General features: G+C 39.3%; 1 protein-coding gene across 2 annotated transcripts in view; it reads right to left on the reverse strand.

The window, feature by feature from the left end:
* Window positions 1-5,855: 5,855 nt before the first annotated feature.
* The window catches only part of dre4 (SPT16 homolog, facilitates chromatin remodeling subunit dre4), a 165,252-nt gene continuing 145,741 nt past the window's right edge, over window positions 5,856-25,366 (reverse strand). The window contains exons 21-22 of one of the 2 annotated variants that reach the window (XM_067157313.2): window positions 18,830-18,994; window positions 5,856-6,265 (exon numbers count right to left, since the gene is read on the reverse strand). In XM_067157313.2, coding sequence (XP_067013414.1) covers window positions 6,259-6,265; window positions 18,830-18,994 — 172 coding nt within the window. In that variant the 3' untranslated portion in view covers window positions 5,856-6,258. The remainder of the gene's footprint in view (window positions 6,266-18,829; window positions 18,995-25,366) is intronic. The other variant, XM_067157314.2, reaches the window with a different exon arrangement.

Genomic DNA, 25,366 nt, shown 5'->3' on the forward strand with positions numbered 1-25,366 from the left:
ATAATAATAATAATAACGGTGCATGGTATCTGTGGTGAGCTAATGAGAGTGAAATGAATGGCGAAGAGGTGATAAACACCCAGTCCCCAAGCCAGGGAATTAAGAGTACGAGGGGTTGATTTTGAGAGCTGAACCGGGCCCATCGGACCAAAAGCAACCATTCTATCCATTTAGCCACAAAGCCGGACCTAATTTGCTAAGCCTGAGGCTACCATCTCCACTGATCAGATGTTCATTATTGACAATAGCAGAGGCCAGAGTAGTAGCTTGTGAAAGAGCACTGACTACACAGCAGGCTTCTCCGTTGGCTGTTGGCTGCAGCTCAGAACGCTTAGGGCTTGACATTCACAAAATCAGCAATCGTGGTAGCCCACGTCTTGATCCCAGCATACGCCGCTGGTAAAATTATACAATTATTCATCATGCAGACACTTAAACAAATCATAAAAAGAAAATACTACAAGTCCTTAAACATATTCAAATTTATGCGGGCGATAATGTATATTCATAGCAAGTTGTTTGATGCTACTCTATTAACTGGGTGAGACACCGCCAACTGGCTCATTTTCAGTGCTGAACCTGCACCAAGCGAGTATGATAGGGGCGTAAAGGCTATCACACACAGAAAGCTAGGCTAAGCTAAGCTAAGCGGTGTTGTGAAAAATATCGCTCCCAATGCATTTAAGTACGATGACACACACAGGCCGCTATGCTAAGCTATACTATGCCAAGCTAAGCTAAGCTAAGCTAAGCTAAGCTAGGCAGATCGCTTTGGCTGTAGCTGGCTTGGCGCATGCGCTTTTCATTTCTGAGCAGTTGGTCTGGCGGGCTGTCGGGTGTGTTTAGTCGCATCGTGTGGGTCTCTTCTGGCAGTACTTTGATATTTTAATACAATGGATAACGGGCCAAAAGAAGAACGACTAATTGAGGAGGTGAAAAGACATCCCGGCCTTTATGATACAACATCAAATTACTACAGAGACTTGATAATAAAGGAAAACTGTTGGCAGGAAATAAATTCATTACTTCAAATTGATTGTAAGTAGGCTACCATTTATAAATAAATTAGCTATATAATCACAATTTTGACAGTTCTAATTGTTTGAGAAGAATACTTTTTTCACATGGCTTTACGCACATTATTTACAATTTAGCAGATACAGTTGAAGCGCCTGTTCTGCAACTGTATGCCATATTCTTAAATATATCAACAATTACTAAGAAAGTGAAAGGTAAAATAATAGCATAACATATATTGTTTTAGGTAAATAATTTAAAAACTTATGAAAAAGACTGAGAGACTGTTTAAGGGAGGCACTGATGAGACAAAAAGAGAGTAAAAGTGGACAGGAAGGGAAAAAAATGAAGGAGTGGAGATTCCACAAACAAATGGAATTCCTTCTGCCTTATTTTTCTATAAGAAGGTGAGCTGTCATTTTAACGCAAGCAGTATGACTAATATTTAAATTATTTTTAAAATATTAAAAATTGATGAAATCATAAGTGAGTTTATATGTTGAGTATATTATAATTTAAAACGCATGCAATTCATTCGAGGTTATAAGAAAATAATAACGTCTTGATTTGTTATGTTTTGCAGCATGGGCGCCCGCAGGATCTTTTTTAGGGGGGGGGGCACATTAACAATTTTCTTGAATATAAAAACCAATATAACGGCTGCAGCATTAAATTGTTTACAGAAACTTCCAGTTATAACATATGCTAGATGACTGTCAGTAATTTCAGTTTATTTGGTATGATATTAAACAATTGAACATCAACATATTTAGAATTCCAGGGGGGGGGGGGGCAAGTGCCCCCCCTTGCGGGCGCCCATGTTTTGCAGCAAAAACACTCTATAAACATTTCACTAATAAAATGAACAACATGAATAATTGCGTTTGAAGGACAAGGACTTAGACAGTTCAATACGCTCATTCTCCATGAACAGACCTCCGTGTGTCATTTCTTAATATACGTTTGGATGTGTATTAATAGCTTAATTTTCCTAACAGCACACATTCAAACATTGACGGGCAGGAAACGTATCGACGTCAAGAGATAACTGAAGCAGCCACCCAGATGACTGTGAGAGTCCGGAATGTGATGAGCTACACTCCCTATCACGTGTATCTGATTCATCATCTGTTCCGTCTGCCCCCACATCTACACAATCTCAGTCAGTCGAATCCCTTCGAAATTAAAAAAAATCATGCCACCGAACAGTAGTGCAGAGAGAGCAATTGATTATTTACAACAGCGAGACAATAAAAGTGCTGCCTAGTATAGTTTAGCTTTTTGGCGCTTTCCGGTCGCGGTTTCTACAGCGTTGTCTCGTTTACTACCCACTAATCATCATTTATTTCAAGAAAGAAGAATGCGCTTAAATGTCGCGATTGTTTGAATGTTCTGCATCGTGTGTCTAAATTACTGTGAGTTCTTATGCTCGCTTTCTCTCTCTCTCTCTCTCTGTGTATGTGTGTGTGTGTGTGTGTGCGTGCGCAATTACGGCTGCTTAACCCTTTAGAGGGTCGGTTTTTCGAAAAGCTGACATACCGCACAGTTTAGGTTTTTGCACACTCATAAATAAACCCCATCATAAATTAACAAATTTATATTTAAAAAAAGGCCGAGTCATGCACGAAAAAGTGAAAAATCACAAAATTACACAATCTTCATAATTAATGTTTCTTGTGTGGTATTTCACAAAATATGGTAGTGGACGCAGCATGTTGTTACTGTGTGGACCTTTGTTAGTCATTTTGTGACGATTTTGTCATTTTGAGGTAGGGAACTACTGTATTATCACTGAAATGAAAGCACTGTAGAATCGCTTTATGATGATACAGAGCATGAGCCCAGAAAATATAGTAGTGTGGATGAATGGATCACTAGACTGGTATTTTTATATTGTACTTCTATGCATGTTTGTGTACATGAACCTCAGGACAATTCCTAAAAATCAACACAGTCCTTTCACAATTACATCAGTCAAGTTTTGTATTCAGGCTGAGAGAGGAGTTCCCGGATAATTACTTTACATTTTCCATGAACCGTGCATGATACATGTTTCGTTCCCTTTTGCAGACTGTAGTTGTAAATTCTTCTTAGTTACTATCACCTACCTGCAACCTCAATTATATTTTCAGGAAGGAAGGAGTCATAACTTATTCATCCGTAGGCCTATGTAGGGTTACCACACGTCAGTAAATACATAACTACACTAGCGTTTTCTAATCAACCCGAACCAACAGAAAGAACTAAACTGATGCTTTGCACATGCTAATGTTTACATTTGAACATTTGTTTCAAGATCATGTAACCAGCCTGGTGGCCGCGATCGTTAAGGGCTGAAGTCTAAACGGCGTGACCCCGAAGTTAGCCGATTCGAGTCCCGTTGATCAAAAATTGTCACCATCAAAATATTGGAGAGCAGGGTAGCGGAGGTGGTGGTATACAATTTCTAATCACTAGATTGCGTGGCAAAAGCCTGGATTACATTCCACTTCTACGCAGTGCGGAACCGTACCCCTCCCTCGCTTATTTATTTATTTATTTATTTATCGTATGATGAATCTATGTACACACATGTATATAGTTCAGGGTAAATGTGCGTAGTCACAAGTCCGTACAATACTATAACTCTAGGTCTAGCATTCTGACCCAATCAACTGCTTCATCCGATGTGCGGTGAATGTCCATCAGCGTTCCTTTGAAAGCTCGAATTGGGCAGTCAGCAACAATGTGGTGGATTGACTGAGAAGATGCACCACAATCACAATCTGCAGACCTAGTCCAACCCCATTTGCACAACAGATAACCACATCTGCCTTGTCCAGTTCTTATCCGATTGATGATTCTCCACTGTCGTCTTGGAAGATCAAATCCTTGTACTCGTTTAGAAGGATTCTCAACCAGATGTTTGTTCACTACCGAAGACTGATCCCACTGGGCTTTCCATGAACTGTTAACATGAAAAGAGGTTCTTTCAAGATCCATTGCTGTACGCCAGGGTGGTTTCCTTGATTTCAGTCGTTGATGTTCAGTGTGCGTAATATCTTGATGGATGGGTAGTTGGGGGTTCTGCTGAATGTTCTTCCAAACCTTTAGGAGAGCTTCTGATCGTCTTAGGGCTGGAGGTGCAATATTGCTGAGAACAGGAAGCCATAGTGTGTTCGTGCTCCGAATGCAACCCGAGATTGCCTGATTGAGTTGTACATCGATCTTCTTTGTGTGAACACTATTGATCCAAGAGGGGCAGCAGTATTCAGCAACAGAATATGATAAGGCTAATGCTGTTGATCTTAGAACATGAGTATTGGCTCCCCATGATGTACCAGCAAGTTTCTGAGGAATATTATTTCTAGTTTTTACTTTAGCAGCTACATTTGAAAGATGTTGCTTTAAAGTCAAAGTTCTATCAAGTGTTATTCCCAAGTATTTTGGTGTACTGCAGAACGGCAACACTTCACCTCGGAATCTGACGGTTTGTAATTAGACTGTCTGTTGCGTAAGTGGAATGTAGATATAACTGTTTTTTTAGGATTTAGGAGAAGGCACCATTTCTTGAAGTATACATCCAAGGCTTCCAGATCAGTGGCTAAAGTAGTTTCAGCATCATAAAAGTTGGAGCACCGAGTCACCAAACAAATGTCATCAGCATAAATGAATTTTCTTGATGATGTGTCTGGGAGGTCATATATGTACAGACTGAAAAGAAGGGGGGAAAGTACTGATCCTTGAGGTAAACCATCGTTTAATTTAAACACTCTACTTCTGTCATTATCAGCGTAGATCTGGAAGTACCTATTACTGAGCATATTGCTAAGTAAGGCCGTAAGTTTACGACATGGGATCACACTCAAAAATTTTAGGAGTCCTTCTCGCCAGACAGTATCATAGGCAGCTGATAGATCCAAAAAGGCAGCCACGCTTACTGATTTCCTCTCATATCCATTTTCGATATACGTGGTGAGAGACAGTACTTGATCATTACAACTTCTTCCAGGTCTAAATCCTGCTTGCTCTATAGGAATGTAGCTGTTGATTGTTTCATAAATTCTATTGTAGATCAGTCGCTCAAGGAGTTTATATGTAACACTTAGAAGTGCTATTGGACGGTAGCTTTCCACTTTAGATGGATCTTTATTTGGTTTCAGTATGGCTATTATCTTTGTTTTCTTCATCAGAGGTGATATGTTTCCAGTTTGCAGAATATTAGTGAAGAAGTTGGTTAACCATTTTATTGTGGCTGGTCCGCAATGAGCCAAAAATTCAGGATAAATTCCATCAAATCCTGCAGCTACCTTAATTAAGGCCACGGCCACTTCCTTCCAACTCCTAGGCCTTTCCTATCCCATCGTCGCCATAAGACCTATCTGTGTCGGCGCAACGTAAAGCCCCTAGCAAAAAAATACACAGGACTTGTTCAGTTGGTTTTTGAGGAAAGTGTAGGGGTAAGAACGGTAGGGGCAGACCAAGGTATGAATATGACAATCAGATTAGAGCAGATGTAGGATGCCAGCAGTTTTGTAGAAATGAAACGGTTAGCATCGAATAGGATGATATGGAGAGCTGCATCAAACCAGTCTGTGGATTGATGACTCAAACATGTTGAAGTGTAAATAAAAGATCAATTCATTATTACCCAATTTTCAATGAATTTGGGGTGTTTCTTGTTCATCAATTAAGCTAATTAAACCCTTACCTTAATATACTGGTCTTCCCTTTTTCTTTCTTCCTTTTTCATTCTTCAGAAGCCATGTCGACATGGATAAACAACAAACCTGAATTTTAGGGCCAATATGACTGACTCAAGTCTCTCTTAACTCAATAAGAAATAATAAAACATCATATTTAAAAAGGAACAGGTGACTGACTGGACATATATTGCATCAAATATATACAATACAGGAAGAAGTCCACTGAAAATGTCTGCACTTTAAGATTACGAAACCTGAACCTCACTGCAAGTTCTGACACCAGAGTTCATGTATAAACTAAAAACATGGGGACAGGTTCGACCTGGTTCCATCAACTACTTGCTCGGGCCTTATTCATCGTTGATTTCGGTCAATACTAGCAAGCAGTTTCTGCATGGTGTTAATGGATCACTGGAATGCAGTACTGATTCACTGACGATGGTGTTAATCTTTTTGTTTCTTTTTTCTTATTTATAAAAAGATACAATGCGCTACTCCACTTGCAGAAGAAACGTTGGAGATTCATCCTTTAATCCTGAAGATCCTCCCGACGTGTTCATTTTCTGAAACAAGAATATTAAGCACATTAGGCTAATTTGAATTTTTATGGATGTGAGAACAATGATTATTGCTTTAACCTTTTGGAGCCCAACTTAAAATCAGGCGAATATGAAGGAGGAAGGGAGGGGGGTACAAAACAAACTCAAATATTTTATATAATTACCACTTTGAAAGTACAAAATTTTATATTGTCAGTCAGACAACATCATTTGCAGTGATATGTTTTCATTGTCTGCTGCTTTAGGAAGTACTTGTCGAGATGGAGACCTGGCTCCTTTGGTCAAGATCCTCAGAAGAAAATGACTACCACCCTTCGGTTTCCCATCTTCACATATATGGTTCAACCCCTTGCTTTCTTGTCCTGTCAAACATCAATGCATACCTGCCAACTTTACAAAACCAAAAACTAGGAGATTTTGATATGAAAATCAGGAGAAAGCAGGAGATACAATTGGTCAAAACTGTTTATTCTACATGTTTTGCGTAATACAGGAGTACTATGGTACATGTCATAATACGTATTATCTCAAAACCCAATTGTTGCTTTACGAGGCTACAAGGCTAAAAATTACACATCTCTATTCTGAAGTATACGAGTGAGATGATCGGTCTCTGATAAGCCTTCCGAAAATAGTATGAACTCATGTTCCACACATGTGAATCAGTCATGCAAAATACATTGCATCATGCGTCCGCGTGATTATGCGTAGTGCAATGCTATTTTTATCAAGTAATAAGTTAAAATGTGCTAGAAATGTCTCCAAATGGCCCCTAAAATCTCTAGAAAAGTCACTAGCTGCTATTTTTGAAATTCTGTCACTAAATTACTAAACAAGACTCCAAATCATGCGACTAGTCTCTAGAATCGACTAGACTGAGGTGAATGAACACTAACATAGCATGTGAGAACAAGAGACTGACAATCGAAATACGCGTCACAATATACAAGTTTTATAAACATCGCACATTCGCGTGCATTTCTCGTTTTAATAAACGTCGATATTTCATTTGAAAACGGCCAATGAGCAAAGGACTTCCGGCCACTGGCGTACAAAGCCGAAATGGTGGGATTTGAAAACAAATGCTTGAAGTTCACAAAAAAATAAGCTAAAATCGGGAGAAATAATAGAATCAGGAGGCGGGAAAATCTGTTGAAAATCGGGAGTCTCCCACCCAAATCGGGAAAGTTGGCAGGTATGTCAATGACATGAACAGTGTTGTCATAAATTTTCTCTATTTCCCCTCATTTTTCCTGACCTAACAGAAATTTCCCTGACTCGTGAAAACTGCACGATATGTTAATTCATTGAACATTATATTTTACATGGAGGAAGAAAGGAAAACGCATCCTCCTCCACCTTCCCCACAGCTGGCCTAATTCTCCACTTTCTTTATTTTCCCTGCCTTTCCCTTTTCTTTTTGCTACTTGTTTAATGTCGCACCGACACATTGGAGGTTATCAGAGATGAAGGATAGGAAAGGGCTAAGAATGGGAAGGTAGTGGCTGTCGGCTTAATTACGGTACAGCCACCAGGATATGCCTGATGCGACAGCATACTTCTACTGATGTCACATTACTCACATTGCCACAGTGTTGAACGCAAGCACAAATAATTCTTTAAAACACAGGAGATTCATCTAGAAGATTGTAAATGTTTGACATAAAAGTCTGCTTCAACAAATGAATTATCATAGGACAAAATGACGGAGCTTCAACACAGTCCAGAGTTCTTTATATTTCTTATCATCTTATGACCAGTTGTAGTAAAATGCATCTAATCCTGTGTCATCCATTGTTTAACCCTAAAACTAGCAACTGTTGAATATTCGACGCTTTGGTCCCTGCTGTGGTGACGCTGTTGAATACCTGACATGTTCGTATTTCATAATGTAACTTCCTCAATTCTTCAAGAGATGTAATGACAGCCTACTTTTTGTTGTTCTTCAGGTCCACGGCAGCCGTGAGTTCAGTTTCGTTCATAGTTACAACCTCTTTGGGCTAATTTTCATGGAAGTAAATGAGTGCAGTTTTTCAACCATCTATTTGAGCACCATTGCTGCAGTGTTTTAACAGACTTTCACGTGTTCTGCTTTGCTATTCTATTTCATTTTATTTCGCAGATTTCCTTTCGGTGTGAGCTATTTACTTCTGTAACATACATTTCTTGTATAGTGTGCGTCTAAATATGGTATCTTCATTATCGAAAATTAGTCAAGAAGTATGGCAAAATTTGTTGGAAGATGAAAGTGACAGATTAACACTTTGAAGACGATGTCACCCCATGTGGGGTGACGGACCCTCATACAAAATATAGTATGTCACCCCTCATGGGGTGACACGGCAGTGTGTCCAGGCCTTTCAACTTTAGGCTGTCGCACGAAACTCGCGCTACCATTCGCTGTTGTATTGCATTGCTTGTTCACGTAAGGTGTTCATAGAGTGCAGCGCAGTGCCCATTCCTTTCTCAGCACGCTGGGCATTGCGCAACAAACAGTGGAATTTCTCTGACATTTGTCACCCCATACGCAACCATCAGAATTCAATTATTAATGGCAAGGAAAATGATGTGGATTGGAGTCTATTATTGCTTTATTCTTACATACTGGTTGAGATTTAGCACTCAGATGAAATTGTAAACCGGGGCTACGTGTGAATAAAATAAAATGTTTCTGCAAACCTGGGAATATTCCCCAGTAATTGTCACTGGCTGATGATTTGGTTGAATCATTGCCCGATGCAGCACCGGAATCTTTGCTAGTGTCCTCACTACACAAACTACTGTTGAATTCTGACTCGGAAAAGGTGGCATCACATTGCAAATCCTAAATGTCAACATCTCTTGATTCAACACTCGAACCCTTTTCAGGTTGTTCTTCTATCTCTCTATCGGTAATCATGGCTTACTCAACACAGAAACACATAACATGAATTAATTTCTTGTCATAAAACTGTAAATTACAAGGAACTTGTTGAAAGGCGCGTAAATCAACACCTCACAGTACAGAGCACAGTGTACAACAACAACAAAGGTAAAAAGGCCGTCACCCCTGTAGGGGTGACATGCGCTTTCTCTGTTGCATAGTCAACCTAATAACCATATGTCACCCCAATGGGGGGACACAAAAATAGTAACTTTGAACATAAAATATGTCTTTGATTATCATCTACGAATGAAATTACGAACATCCGTAGCCCACAACAACCTGAAAAATGTATACGGCATTTCAGCAGTTTACCGCGGAAAAAGCAAATGTACACTTCGACGCTAAAGTGTTAAGAATGAACCAACAGATACAGAATTGGATACGAAAAGTATATCAGCTACCTCTTCGCATCAAATATCGGAAAGTGAAAATGATGACAAGCCTGCCACACAGCAACCTATTGTAACAACGTTGTCTAAGGTCATGCTTCCTGAGCAAGGCATGCCAATACATTTTCCCTAATATTTTCAAAAACATACCTCTCAGAGCGATGAAACTTTTGCTAGTGCATTATAGATACATTATTGACAATTCTTGCATCCTTGTTTCTGACATGTTTCAGTTTTCTGTACATATGATCAAAAAGTTGTATTATTTTGAAATTAGGAATGACATTTTTTTGAACAGACTGTACATTTTTCTAATTAAAACACTTATGCAAATAATTGTCAACACGACAATCCTCAGTGTATGTAAATATATAAAACTTCGTAGATTTATTTGATACCTCGTAGATATTTCGCATTTTATCGAGAGAAGTAAAAGCTGCCAAATATGACTACCACCACAAGATTTAACATAGAAAGTTCTAGGGTTAAGAAATTAAACCATTAATTTCTTTGCTGATTCCCGCAGCTTTTTGAGCTTCTTCAGGTAGCAAAGAAAACTTTTATTTGGCCTTTCCAGCACTTTTATCACATATTCTGTTATGGCGTTGCAGGTTTTCGAGAATGTCAATGCTTAACGGGGTTTTAGGGTCTAAGGCAGTGAGGCCTCTGGCTAAATGGGATCTCTCAGTTTTTCTAGCATGCCGAGGTCTTTGAAACTGAAAAATGCAAGTTTTTACTTTCTTAGCATTTAACTTGTTTCAGTAGGTTTTTGGAAATATAATCATGATCCACATTTCCTACTGAAACTAGGTTGACATCGTCGTGCAAGTGTAAATTTCTGAAGTTTTAGAGAAGTACTTGTTTCAGCTAACTTTTCAGACAACAAACCTCGTCATTATATTTTCTGTAAAAAGATAAGGGACCACAGGCTTCTGACTTGCTGAAAGTTGAAGGGCTAAAGGGCCCAGAAAAGTTTCAAATTGTGTCTTGGATAGCTACATCAAACTTAAGAAAAAAAATTTCAAAAATCACTTCCGGCCTAAAGGCAGTTTCGGAAAAAGAGCCTAAAATCGCCTGTTTCATTACTATTTTAAAAAAAAATTCAAATCCTAGCCACATTAACTGATTTACATAATTCTTTCTGTAACATGTTCCTTGGTTCAATATACCCTCAGGCATTTTTTGAATTTTGAAAAATTTCCACACCAAATGTAGTTATAAGGGCTTAACTGAAACTCTGCATTGACTCACATTAGCACTCATAGTGATAGAGAAAGGCAAACTGTTAATCTAATTGACCAGATGATGATTAAGAAAAGGATTGTAAAATTTTTAGGAATAAATAAAAAATATATTCTCATACTTCATTATATTTACCTAAAATTCGTAGCTCCTATCCCTAGGACGTCTTCAGCAATGAGCTGCTTGCCTGAAGGGCTAGAACTGTGGATTTTAACAAATTTCTCAACAGGGACATATATTTTAATATGAGGATTGGGGCAAAAGTCATGGCAACTATTTTTTTTCTTGTAGATATGTGAATGGATCACAAAGGTATGTGTGTTGTGTGGAAGTTCTGCAGGCATAGTGTGTATGCAGAACAACAGATGGCTCTGTGATAGCTGGTAGTAGCGCAGCGCGGGCTGTGAAATCAGTCAGTTGGCGAGTGTCGTGCGAGATGGAAATAACCCGTGTTAAGCAGCGCGCTTACATAAAAAATAGCTGTTCTCCGAGGGAGAAATGTGATTGAATGTCACAGTGAATTAGTGGAAGCCCTTGGGAATAATGCCCTACCATAACGTACAGTAGCATGGTAGGTAGGAAAGTTTCAGCAAGGACGTGAGTGAACCAGTGACGAGCAACGCTTGGGACGACCTGTCAGTGTGTGGATCAACGTGGCATGTGCCGTCATCGAGCAGCTCCTGGATGAAGATAGATGATGGACGCTACTGGAGTTAGAGAGGGCAAGTGGCAACGAGAAATGCACCGTCCACAGGATATTGTGTAATGAGCTGCGACTGCGCAAAATCGCATTGCGGTGGGTACCACATGCACTGACGGAAGCTCAAAGGAGGGTGCGCTATGCAATATGCTCCGACCACCTTGCACGCTGGCAACAGGACAGCAATCAATTCTTGTCATGAATAATCGCCATCGATTAATTTTGGGCCAGGGCAGACGAACCAGAACTGAAACATCAGTCCGCGGAGTGGCAACACGCTGCATCACCAAGGAGACAGAAGGTCCGTCAGAATCCTTCCCCAGTCAAATTGATGGTGACTGTCGCGTATGATGTCAGGGGTGTCACTGTTTGCCATTTTGTTCCACATGGCAGAACAGTGACCGCACAGTACAACAGGGCTTCCTGGTGTGACAGGTACGACGTGGCGTTCGGGAGAAACATCCAGATCTTGTGGACAGTGCAATAATCCTGCACGACAATGCAAAACCACATACAGCAGAGTGTGTAGGGCAGCTACTGCGACGTTGGGGATGGGAAGAATTGGAGCACCCACCGTACTCTCCCGACATTTCGCCCTGTGACTTTGATCTCATTCGAAAGATCAAGCAACCACTACGTGGTAGGCGGTTTGTAACACTGGAGGACATTGCTAATGCTGTGCGCCAACAGGTGACCCGATTCACACATGCTGCGGTAAATGCTGAGGCAGATGGTATTCAGCGCCTCACACATCATTGACAGCGTGTGGTGTCAGTAACAGGGGACTACTTCAAGGGACTTTAGGCCCAGGTTTGTCATGTCAACTTTATGTGTACTGTGTTGTCATTCTTTTGCACTGGGAAGGCCATATTGCCCTGTATACTAACGTAATAAATTAGTGTGTTACGATATTTCAGTGCTATTCAATAACACCTTGTCCTTTCGTCTCTATATGTCACATTTTCCAACCGGACTGGTAGCTTGATCGTAGCTTGATCAACAGTGTCCATTTGCAGTGAACTTTGAGGAAAAGCGGTGCCAGTTGTTATTTCTGAGTATTTAGCATGCCAACTGTACAGAGATGTAAAAAAGTAAAAAAAAAAAAAGTTCCAATCAGTTTTGGAGATACCAATTTTCATGGCTCCCTTTACTGTATGAAAACTGCATATGCCAATATCAAGAAGAGATTTACCTTCTGGGTTTAGCACTTGCAAATGATTATGAAGTATTTTTTTAAAAAAATAACAGGTTAACATTCAACCAGTACATTGAGAAACTGCAAAATATTTCCTAAAGGTAGGAAGAATAAAGCGATCTGAAGTTGCCCTGCCTAAAAATACACTATTCCAATATCTTGTAATTTTTTTAAGGATTACATCCTATAACCTTACATACAAAGTCCATTTGTTTGTCCTTTTTGAACAAATTTGTTTAATAGTTCATTAAAAAAAAAAAAAAAAACTAAGACATTTTGCCCATTAGATACATCAACACTGTATTTAAGAAGTAATTTTAACCTCATGTCATTACATAACAGAATTATTTTGTTAAAAACTTTCAACGAAATTGCAGACGATAAATTTGATTCCACAGGACTGTTTAATTTTATCTCCTTTCATGTTCCACAAGTTAAGAGCTTGCAAGAACCCAGTTTTTCACATTCAAAGATCCAGAACATCTCATCACTTGAACTCACAATTTATTTGAAATGCTACGTTTTTACAACACACTTGCTGCAGGAATAGATTTATTTTCAGAATCACGTGCTGTATTTAATAAATAATTAAAGGCCTGTGTTTCTAATTTATAAATGAAGATGTTATACTCTTTTTTTTTTGATAACTGGAGAATCTTAAGTTGTTTATTACTTCAGTTATATCTTTGTTTTAATTAATGTATTTTCATAGTAAAGAAATATCCTTGATGTACCTCACATCGTTCCTTTTTTTTTTTTTTTTTTGCTATGGGCTTTACGTCGCACCGACACAGATAGGTCTTATGGCGACGATGGGATAGGAAAGGCCTAGGAGTTGGAAGGAAGCAGCCGTGGTCTGGTGTGAAAATGGGAAACCACGGAAAAACATTTTCAGGGCTGCCGATAGTGGGATTCGAACCTACTATCTCCCGGATGCAAGCTCACAGCCGCGCACATCTACGCGCACGGCCAACTCGCCCGGTAGATCGTTACTTTCTCTGTATGTGTATTTTCTTCTCATTCTTCTTAGTTGTCTTTATTTTCGTTATGTATTTATTTTTACTAACATGAGTGTTAAAAGTATTGCTGTGTTAAGAAGAGGCCTGTGTACTTCCAAAGAAAATAAATAAATAAATAAATAAATAAATAAATAAATAAATAAATAGCAAGAACGCATGTTTTATGATAATTTACAAAATTTCTTGAAATACAAGCCTAACCCATGATTTAGTACATGGGAAGACTTAGTCTTTCCCACAGTAAAGCTGTCGCACTGAAAGTAAACTTGTTAAGTCTTATTCCTGGCGCTACTAATTCTTTTGTAGCTGTGGATGAAGTGTTAGGTATCGGCTGCACTTCTTCTAATGGAGACAGAGCAGAGGCAAATAAATAAAGTAAATAAATAAGTAAATAAATCAGTCTGCTGGAAAGACTTAACTTTCAGGTATTTTAAACGGGCAGGTCCTTTAGCATGAGAAACGATTACTTGTTTACCCATACTGCTAAGTTTGATAGATTAAAGACACACACTTTACAATATGCAGAAGTTGCACTCAATAAAAACAATGTCTGCCATGTAAACTTATACACTAATGGTACAACCTTACTCTTTCTCCCCTTTTAATACTGAAGGATTAAAATGAAATGGTGTATGGCTTTTAGTGCCGGGAGTGTCTGAGGACATGTTCAGCTCGCCAGGTGCAGGTCTTTTTTTTTTTTTTTTTGAAGCCCGTAGGCGACCTGCGCGTCATGATAAGGATGAAATGATGATGACATTTTTTCACTGAAGAATTTAGTTATTTTTCAACTGTTGAGTTTGATTCAGTGTCACCAACCACACAGTTTAGGGACGCTACTTGCCGATACAACCTCTTAGAGTTACTGTTAATCATGCACGGTGGGACTATATAGTCTTGTGTTTTTTCATGACTTGCAAGATTTAGGAATTGCCACTGCAATATTATGAAAATTACTAGTGTTACATTTGCGGGCATAAGTAAAGCATATTTTCTATTTCTGCAGGATTATAAACCTGTTTGAGTAATACCAGGTAAGTAGAATTGTGGCATGATCAAATAATGCATTTAATAATGTAGTTGGTGTTAACTGAAAAACACAGCATTTTAATACAGTCTTATTTTGTCCAATTCATATGTACAGAATGCAGTTAGGCTGTACAAGAAGCAACAAAAATCAGCAAGAACTCCTCCAAAAAAGGAAAGTAACATTACCTCCTCTATACAGATCAGTTCAGTGGAAATGGATCGAAATTTCGTTATCAACTTCACCTAACCTAGTCTTGTCTCGACCTTACGGTTTGCAGGCGTAGCCTTTGTGTATTCTTAACTTACAGCATATGTACATATATTTGCTTGCGTGTAATATTACAGTGTGGTTTCACGCAAGTCCAACAAGTAATAGTAATTTCAAGAAGGGAGCTAAATTATTTACACCAGGCAAACACTGAAGAATACAATATCAAAATAAAGGCAAAAATAGTCCGGCTCCATGGCTAAATGGTTAGCGTGCTGGCCTTTGGCCACAGGGGTCCCGGGTTCAATTCCCGGCAAGGTCGGGAATTTTAACCATAATTGGTTAATTCCGCTGGTTCGGGGGCTGGGTGTATGTGTCGGCTTCATCATCATTTCATCCTCATCACGATCCGTAGGTCACCTACGGGTGTCAAATCGAAAGACCTGCATCTGGCGAGCCGAACTTGACCTCGGACACTCCTGGCACTAAAAGCCATGCGCTATTTCCTTTTTCATTTCAAGGCAAAAATATATAACATTAAATTAAGCGAGGGTATTTCCTTAATTCGTCATGGAGCTTGAAAACCAACTTAATTATGAATATCTTGATTGATCATTTACATGGGTAACGGAACCTCCATCACTGATACATTGAGGTGAGCTTGTAGTGTATAACCCTACTTGACTGCTACTATATTAAATGTTCACTGCTTGTTAGCTATTGTAATGAGCAGCAAACATCCTACAACTAAAAAAGTTTTAGTAAAAAAATGACAACGGCACACACAAAAAATATATAGACATGATATAGGCTTTAGGGCTTATGCCGTGAACAATCAAGATTTTCTTCTGAAGATGCAGAGCAAAGTTCTCTGTGAAACGTAAAGAATCTCACTTTATTTTCTTGACACGGCATAAGCCCACAAGCCTACATCATGTCTATAATTACAGGCCATGAAAGAATCAATGGCAACAAAAATTATATACTGTATATAATTGCTGTGCACTTCTAGTGAAAAATTAATGGAAACATGTTACAATAGCCTGGGTTAGAGTAGGAAAATTTTCCCTCAAAACCATCACCAGGGAAGAGTTCCCAGATCTTTTGTCTATTTCTCTCACCGAAATATTTTTCACTGACTTTTCCAATGTGGACACCCTCCTGGAAACATCTAATGCATAGGGAAAACTTCTATTTGATAGGGACCAATGACACAGATGTTTGTTCCCTTAGAAAAAATGGTGAGAAGGATGTAGTGACAAAAGCAACCAACATAGCATGGACATAAGACAGTCAGTGTAGTAGTCAAACAGGTGCCCTTACTATCAGAGGAAATATATTTTAAAATTTCTAGGACAAGGAAAATGAAAAAGTATATAATTTAGTTAATTAAGTTAGTTAAGTAATTAATTGACGAAATGGGACTATAAATTAACACGAACAAGATTAAAATAATGATTGCTGAAAGAGTCAACAAACTAGCCAGCACAGACATCTTCAAGGAACTGGAGAACATCTCAGAAATGTTATACAGTAAAACCTCATTAATTCGAAGTCGTTGGGACTCAAAAATCGGACTTCGAATTACGTGATTTCGAATTAACCGCCAATCCGCAATTCAGAAGTACCAACCCTTGCCGCGTTATAAAATATTCTAAGGCCCGTTACTGCACGCATTTAACCTTGATTCACAGTTTATACCTTTCAAACGCCATGAAAAAAGAACTATTTCCAAAATGTATCCAAGAAGGTGCATTTACAGTATTCAAATAATACACTCGGATATCTCACTGGTAAACATAACTTCACGCAACGAAAGAAAAAAAAAAAAAGCACGATTCAAAGACGAGGAGAAATCTATGCTCGCTCCCATGTGCAAGTGCTTTATTGATTGGATTACTATACTGCATGCATTTTAGATGCCTTGTATTTACACAGAAAGTACCCGATGCCCTTAAAATCGAACTTTCCTATGACTCTATCCTCTATCCTTGTACGATTTCCCGCCCTGGCACTTCTCTCGTACTTCAGAAATGTAAACACTTGCCGCGTCACGAAGTATTCTAAGACCCATTAATACATGCAGTCACCTCGATTCACAGTTTAAACCTTTCTAATGCCATGGAAAAAACTATTTCCGAAATGTATCCAACAAGGAGCATTTACAATGTTCAAATAATGCACTTGGATAAATCGCTGACAAACATAACCTCACGCAACGAAAGAAAAAAAGTCGCACAATTCAAAGACGAGGATAAATTATGCCGGTTCCCCTGTGCAAATGCATTATTTTTTGGATTTCTTTACTGTCTGCATTTTTATTATACATGCTTTTTACTGGCATGGAAAGTGCCCGACGCTCTTAAAACATCGTGGCTTATCGAAGTTTCCTATGACGAGGGGATAAAGTATATCGCTTCCGTGTGCATTGCAACGTACTACTATGACCCCCATCCCTCACACTACGATTTCCCGGCTGGCAATTACTCCTTTAAAACCATAAGACCGTTTGGGCTCGCATTAAAATAAAACAATGCAGTTTCATCGGCAATGTCAATGTTGTTCGGTGCCTACGAATTTATTATATTTGCCACGTTTTTTCGTCAACTGTCGGCATCGCTAGTGTTCGCGGATTCTGTTTTCCCGCACACTGCATGTTGCGTGATATTACGGCGTTCCTTAAAAGGTTGAACACAAAAGAATTCCGATTTCATTCAACTTGGCAATCATGAAGCGCACTGTAGACCCACCGAAGTGAGAGTAAGTGCAGAAAGCTACCCCTCCACGTTCCGGAACGCGCGTTCTATTATGACGCGGAGCGGATACATTTCGAGTTGAAATTACTCTGTAACGTACTATTGTTTTAAAATGTAAAGGCAGTTTCGAATTAAAAGTCTGAATTTCGGTAATGGGGCCGACATTGTACTTCGAATTACGAATTATCCGTATTTCGAATTAAACAATTGAAATAACATGCAAAACTGTATCTCATGTTTCCGGGAACGAGAGCTTCTTCGAATTAGGCGGGATTTTGAATTAACCGATTTCGAATTATCGAGGTTCTACTGTACCTTGGTTCAGTCGTTTCCATTTCAGGTACCTGTGCTCTTGAGATTAAGAGAAGACCAGCTATGGCCAAAAATGTAATGATGAACTTGTCCCATTTATCTCTATCTTGTTACAACTGAAAATGATAGTATGTAGTCTGGTATTTTCAGTTTTCCAATATGAAGCCGAGACATGGACTCTTCGTGCTACAGACCCGAAGAAAATAAATTCTTTTGAAATGTGGTGCTGGCAAAGAATGTTACACATACCTTGGGCAGCATTTCGCACCAATGATTCCATTATAAACCAGCTCAAACTCAGAATCAGATTATGATCATCAATATGTAAACAGAGTTAAAATTCCTTGGACACAGTATGCGACGTGAGAATAACAGCATAGAAAAACTTATCAAAGTTTCCACTCGATGGTCGAACATTATCAAGAGTATAACTGGGCTGAACATCACTGGTGCAGCACGCCTGGGCGAGCACTGCAACAGATGATAACTGACCACCTCGGAGATCATGATCCTCAGAACCGAGGGAACGATGAGGTAGGACGTAGAAGTCAACCAACCGGAACACCACGGCATCAAAATCAGTGCAAAATGAATTCTAACGGGGAAAGAAAAGAGCGAAGGTACACCAGAGCGGTGACAGACAGAACGAGGCGACAAACTGGCATTCTACAGTGAAGTCACCAGATGGAAAGCTTGCTATGGACTAAATTGACACTTCTTGAGAGACTGAAACAAGTGCCCCTATTTCCCAATTGAGCTCTACTTTAGCTAAGATTTCTAATTTAGGTACTTACTTCTTCTTGCTGTGATGGTCTCTACTGCCGCTGTCTTCTCGAGATCGCTTGTTACTTGATGATGATGAGGATTTATGTTTATCGCTGTGCTTTTTGTCGCTGTGCTTATCATTATGTTTATCACTGTGTTTGCGATCCTTGTCTTTACTCTTCGAAGGACTGCTACTGAAACAAAGGGAGCAGTTTAGCATTTTTCAGTAGTGAATAGGAACAAACCAAACCCAATGGCACTACAACCTGAATGGGCCATGACCTATCAAAGGACCACTGCTCAACCCGAAGGCCTGCAGATCATGAGCCAATGCATAATCATCGCAACAAACCCTCTCAGCCATTATTCTTGGCTTTTTCATCGACAGACAGCTCCTTAATTGTTCTCAAGGAAGCTGAGATGCATATTGAACCAGCCCTATGATACAGGTAATAATCCCTGAACTGGCTGGGAATTGAACCTGAGGCTTCCAGTTAAAGAGGCAGACAAACTACCCCTAATACGGAGGGCAGGCAGAAAAGAACAAACAAGCAACAAATCAAGTCATTTATTGACAGAATCGGCGTTGGAAGGAGAAACAGGAAAGGAGACGAAGACATGGTAAAATTGACATCTTGCTACTGTAGGTTTCTAACACTATAAGTAGAAATTAATTAAATCTTACTTGGAATGAGTGTAAGAGGAGAGACGAGTTCACCACGGTGTCCAGGAACCCCCAGAAATACATTTACTTTTATAATTTAATGATGAGCATTACACGTCATTTTTATTGTTGAACTAGCTACTCGCATTTCTACTGGCCAATGTAAATTGCAATGTGACGTCATTCCCATCAATCATTGTAATGAAATTCCATTACCAACCCAGGCAGAATAAAAGCACAAATAAATAGAACATGTAAAGGAAACAATGTGGAATACAGAACACTAGAGGCCTAAGGCCGCTTCGTGGCTCTAACCTGGGGAGTGACGCCCCAGACCTCCTTTGCTTGCCCCCATATAATTGGTCTTATCCAGCACCTACCCTAACCAATCCAGAACAATGGTCTTGTCCAGGTCCTACCCTAACCAATCCAGACCAATGGTCTTGTCCAGGTCCTACCCTAACCCAGTGTTCTCCCTAGGACCTTTTTAATGGGCGCACCACCCTGCCGTTTTTACAGATCTCCCGGCTAACATAACCTAGATATGTAATATTAATACATATTTGAGGGATTGGGTGCTCCAAATTAAAATGTAAATACTATTAAACTGTTTATTTAAATGATAATTCTTCATTATTGTAGGCACAATTCCATAAATTACACTGGAGTTTATATATTTAGCATGACTATCACGCACTGTCGTACGCGAGCAGTGTCTGAATTAATGTGGAATCGCATGCAAGCACTCGATTCTGCATGATGTCACAAACCCGTATTGGCACTACACAGCCAGGGTAAGTAAAATACTGTCGTCCACAGCAACCAACTGGTAAGCCCCGGTTCGTTATAATAATAACAACAACAACAACAACAATAATAATAATAATAATAATAATAATAATTAAATTCTGCAATTAATGTTTACCTGTCTGATATTATTATTATTATTATTATTATTATTATTATTATTAATGCCCTGAGGGGAATAAACTGAAATGTTATCATATTCATTTTTTATATAGGTAACTTAATCCTTGCCCGGCTACTCCTCCCGCCACCCGGCTGACGAGAATTTCTGGGAAGAACACTGCTAACCCATGCAGACCAATGGTCTTGTCCACCTCCTACCCTAACCAATCCAGACCAATGGTGTTTTAATTCACCTTTCACCACTAGGCCCTTGGTTCCGAAATAGACAGGTTGGTAGCCTTGTGCACTGCCATACCACGTCTTCCACAAAAAGGCCATGAGAGGTAAACAAAGGACAGTCATTTTGCACTATGTGGTCTAAGTTTTGTAGCAAGAGAGCAAATATTGATGAGGACAAAAATGAAAACATTAATAAAGGATATAACACTGCAATTACAAAATTTTACAACTATCACCTGGAAATAATAACATGAAATACCTTGCAAAGAAATTAAGGGAAATGGCTAAGACATGGCATCAATAAAGAAAATTAAGACTCCATAAAACACCTACGAATCAAAACATCGAGAGCCCTATTTAACTAATTTTCAGCAGAAGCAAACAATTTTCCTTAAGATTTCAGTCTCTCTTAATAGGTTTATTGATAATTATGCTGCATAACAGAAATATGCAATACAATTTTGAATATTTTGAGTTTAAACTTGCAGGAAATGTTGACGATGGCACGTACTTACTACCGACAATGATTGCATTACCAGTACATTTTAATTTTAACTATATTTTAAAAAAATATGACAACTCACTAAATAAGCATTATTACAGGAACTCCATGGACAAGAGTGACTGAAGAATAAATTTGCAGTACAAAGTCAATCTTAAATTTAGAAACAATATTATGAGATTAATAATGGTTAACAAAATAAAATGTTTTTTCACCTCAATAATTTGACCAATATAAAAATAACCTTAACAGTATCTACATAATGCAACCTAGGAAACCATGGGACAAAACTTCTCAGTACAGAGGAAAATACATATCAGATCAATTACGAATTTCTGGCTTTTAGCACAATCTGTTAGTTAAAACAGCTATTGCTACTGGAATGATCTCCGAGAGCTTTCAAAACATCCTACACTCAGTGGACACCCTACACATGGAAAGGAAGAGTCACGTAAAATACATATGTACTGTATTTATCAAAGATCACAATAAAATATTCGCAAGAATTACCTGTGTTTTGATGATGGAGGTGGTGGCTTTTTATGTCCACTTCTTAGCAGCACAAAAGAAACAATATAAATCAAGAATTCATACATTATCTTTGAAAAGTAAAGTCAAAGCAAAAAAAAAAAAAAAAAATTACAATAATAATAAAAATAATAAATTATTTTTATTAGAAGATACAAGCACACAAATTGTGCACAGAGTTGAGAACAAACTAGAATTATCATGTCTACTGTCATCACTCACTTTTACAAAAGATTACAACAGAAGATCTACAATTTGTACAAGTGAATACATGGTACCGGCTGCATTGCACACCACATAATTTACAAACGCAGGATTCCTCTGGGTCGTGGAAGTACTTTGTATTACACAGCTTGTGGTGGTATCCATGTACCACCATCAAGTTAACAAAGTTTTGCAGGTCTTGGTTAATGTTTGTCCATGTCCTATTCATCATGGCTTCTGTTGTATAAAAGCCTATCCAGATTTTGCCTCTTTTCTTCACTCTATCCTACATTAGTTTCTCTCAGGTGTCTGTGAATGGTAGCCCTCTCTTCATCCGGAGACCCTTGATGAAGAAGGTCGCCTTGGCAAGTTCATATGCTAGTCGAGATTTTGCGCATTTCGATATCCCACGGTAGCTTTCAGACAGCGCGACTTGACTTCTTGAAGTGTCCTCAAGTCCGCATAATAATACTACAATAATTTTTACTCGTCTTTACGTTCCACTAATTACTGCTGAGGTGCAGGAATTTTGTCCCACAGGAGTTCTTTCACCGATGTATTTGAGCCCCTTCACATACCACCGAATTGAGCCACAATTGAAACTGCCGGCTTGGGCTCTGAAAGCATCCGCCTTAGCCACCTGAGCCACTCAGCCCAGCCAAAATTATTTCAAAGAAGGGAAACATAAATCTTGCACTATCAATTTCAACTCATATTAAAAAGTTAATAAGGAGTTTGGCCATAAAACAGACACTGAGAAAACAACATTCACGGTAATCAGTATGGCAAGGAATCTTATGCGATTACTGGAGATGGGAATATGCCTATTTGCCTATTTTATTCCTCTGTTCAGAAATGTAGGCTTTTGAGATATACATCCATTTTAGTGTCCTTTAAGCAAGATTTCATTGGTTTTATTGCGCCCATGTATGCCTATTTCAGGGGTTTCTGCCTATTTAGAGCATAATTGACTATTTGATGCTTTTTGAATCTATTTTAAATAAGCCAATTTTTTCCAGTGCATTATATTGTAACTGATGTGCTCGACAGTATTATCTTCTCATTTCTCAAGATCTGTTTACCCCACAAACAAAAATGAGAATTCTCGGAAGTCACCAGAAATGGTTCTTGGGAAATCTCCGTCAGGAACAATTCGACTTCGAAGCCTCCAACCCCTCCAACCTTCTAAGACATATGCAAGAACTAATCAATGAACTACGTTGCACAACCCATATCCCTTATACCTCCTTCTCGATGTGAACTGTTGTATATGTACGCTTTACCTTCAGAACGTGTTGTGGTTTATTGTGAAGAAGAAGTGTGCATGTGGCAATGCCCAAAAGAGAATTATCGGGCGAGTTGGCTGAGCGCTTGGGGACGCGCAGCTGTGAGCTTGCATCCGGGAGATAGAAGGTTCGAGCCCCACTGTCGTAGCCCTGAAGATGGTTTTCCATGGTTTCCCATTTTCACACCAGACCTTAATTAAGACCACGGTTGCTTCCTACCCAACCCATCGTCACCATAAGACCTATCTGTGTCGGCGTGATATAAACAAAATTGTAATTGCAAAAAAAATCATCCTACTGGCTGAAGCGGTAGATCACAGGGGATCCCAGTTTCACTACGGATGGAAGGGTAATCTTCTGCCAAGCTTGCTGTAAGAAGGTAAGTTTGTGTGTTCCTTTTATCTTTTTTTGTGACTGAACTACAATCGCATTTCATTGTGGATTTATAGGCCTATTCATTTACGTATTGTGGAAAGTTGTTTTGTTGCAATGCTGTATTCAATAATTTACATTGCTAAAATGTAAATAACCATTTAATTACTGATCGAGGAGTTAGAACGCTGGTGGTCTCGTCACAGAATGGATGAAAATTAAAAATTGGTATTTTGAACTCTGATTCATTTCCTGTGAAAATATAAATATTTTCTTTCTTTCTTAATCTGTTCTCCCTCGGACTTAGGGTCAGAAGAAACAACTTGGGGGGAGGACTAGTAGATCGCCCAGACAGCCTCACCTTCTATGCTGAAAAAGGGCCTTGTGAAGACATGGGAAGATTGGGACAGGCAAAGAAGAGGGAAGGAAGTGCCCGCGTCCTTAAGTTAGGTACCATCTCGGCATTTTCCTGAAGGAGAAGTGGGAAACCACAGAAAACCACTTCGAGGATGGCTGAGGTGGGAATCGAACCCACCTCAACTCAGTTGACCTCCCAAGGCTGAGTGGACCCCGTTCCAGCCCTCGAGCCAATTTTCAAATTTAGTGGCAGAGCCGGGAATCGAACCCAGTCCTCCATGGGTGGCGGCTAATCACGCAAACTACTACAACACGGAAGCGGACTAGAGCTGAAATGTAATTGTAAAAAATCGCGAGTAACATTCAGCAGCGCTACGTGTAGGCTCTAGTGAAATCTATTACATTTCCGTTAAGTCTTCACAAAACATAGGTTGAAGATCCAATGAGGTGCAGCTAGGACGATGTCAAAGAGGCTAGACATCCAAGATGGACGATGTTACAGTGTGTTTTACAAGGCTGCAACGATTATCTTTACAAGACCAGGCCAGAGAAAAGACCGTTGGTCTGGATTGCTGACGGCCGGTTAGTAACTGTTCAGCTGGAGAAGGTGAGAGGTGGGGGGGCAAGCAAGGAGAGTATGAGATGCGTAAGCTCTAGCATTCCATCTAGAGTCTTGCTAAATTGTGACAAAAAGTAAGGTTATGGGCGCATGTCACGACAATTTCAAATCACATGGTTTTCTAATTTTCAACGAGGGTGGCAGCCTTGTCCACACACGATTCAGGATCTATCGCAGGCAACAGAAAATAGTTTTCATGACAGCTGACCCGTTTGACCAAAGCCGGCGAATAGCAACATAAAACAATGTTCACAAATCTGAGATTTATAGTGCCTCCATTTTAAATCATCTATATAAGTAAGAATACTAGGGGGAGAATGGCGAGTCCCTGGCAAGCATATAGGAAGGATCTCTCCTCTACGCTACTCAGGTATCGTTTCACGTCATTATCTTTTTCACCCGGTGAACTCGACAGGAAACTGCCAGATTACAACTGAACATTTTTTAGGACATATTTCCATCTAAATTACGAATTCTCTTGTTCCTACTTTAAAGTTTTGCACTTCTAGAAACATTATCTCTAACAGTCTTTCTCTTTTTTTTATGAAACAAATGCATGTTATATACTAAGCAGTATTGCCAATTATCCCAGCTGTAGAAATTTAAGATATAGGAACGTTGTAATTTAAGTCAATTTTACAATTTTTCAGATCAAATGTGAAAAGATACCATGTACATCAACATAGAAATACTGCGATGCATTTGACACGAGTACAGAAAGCGTACCAGGTGAGTGGGCCGTGCGGTTAAGGGCGCGCGGCTGTGAGCTTGCATCCGGGAGATAGTGGGTTCAAATCCTACTGTCCGCAGGCCTGAAGAGGGTTTTCCGTGGTTTCCCATTTTCATACCAGGCAAATGCTGGGACTGTACCTTAATTAAGGCCAC

Source organism: Anabrus simplex, chromosome 13 (assembly GCF_040414725.1).
Source record: "Anabrus simplex isolate iqAnaSimp1 chromosome 13, ASM4041472v1, whole genome shotgun sequence".
NCBI lineage: Eukaryota > Metazoa > Arthropoda > Insecta > Orthoptera > Tettigoniidae > Anabrus > Anabrus simplex.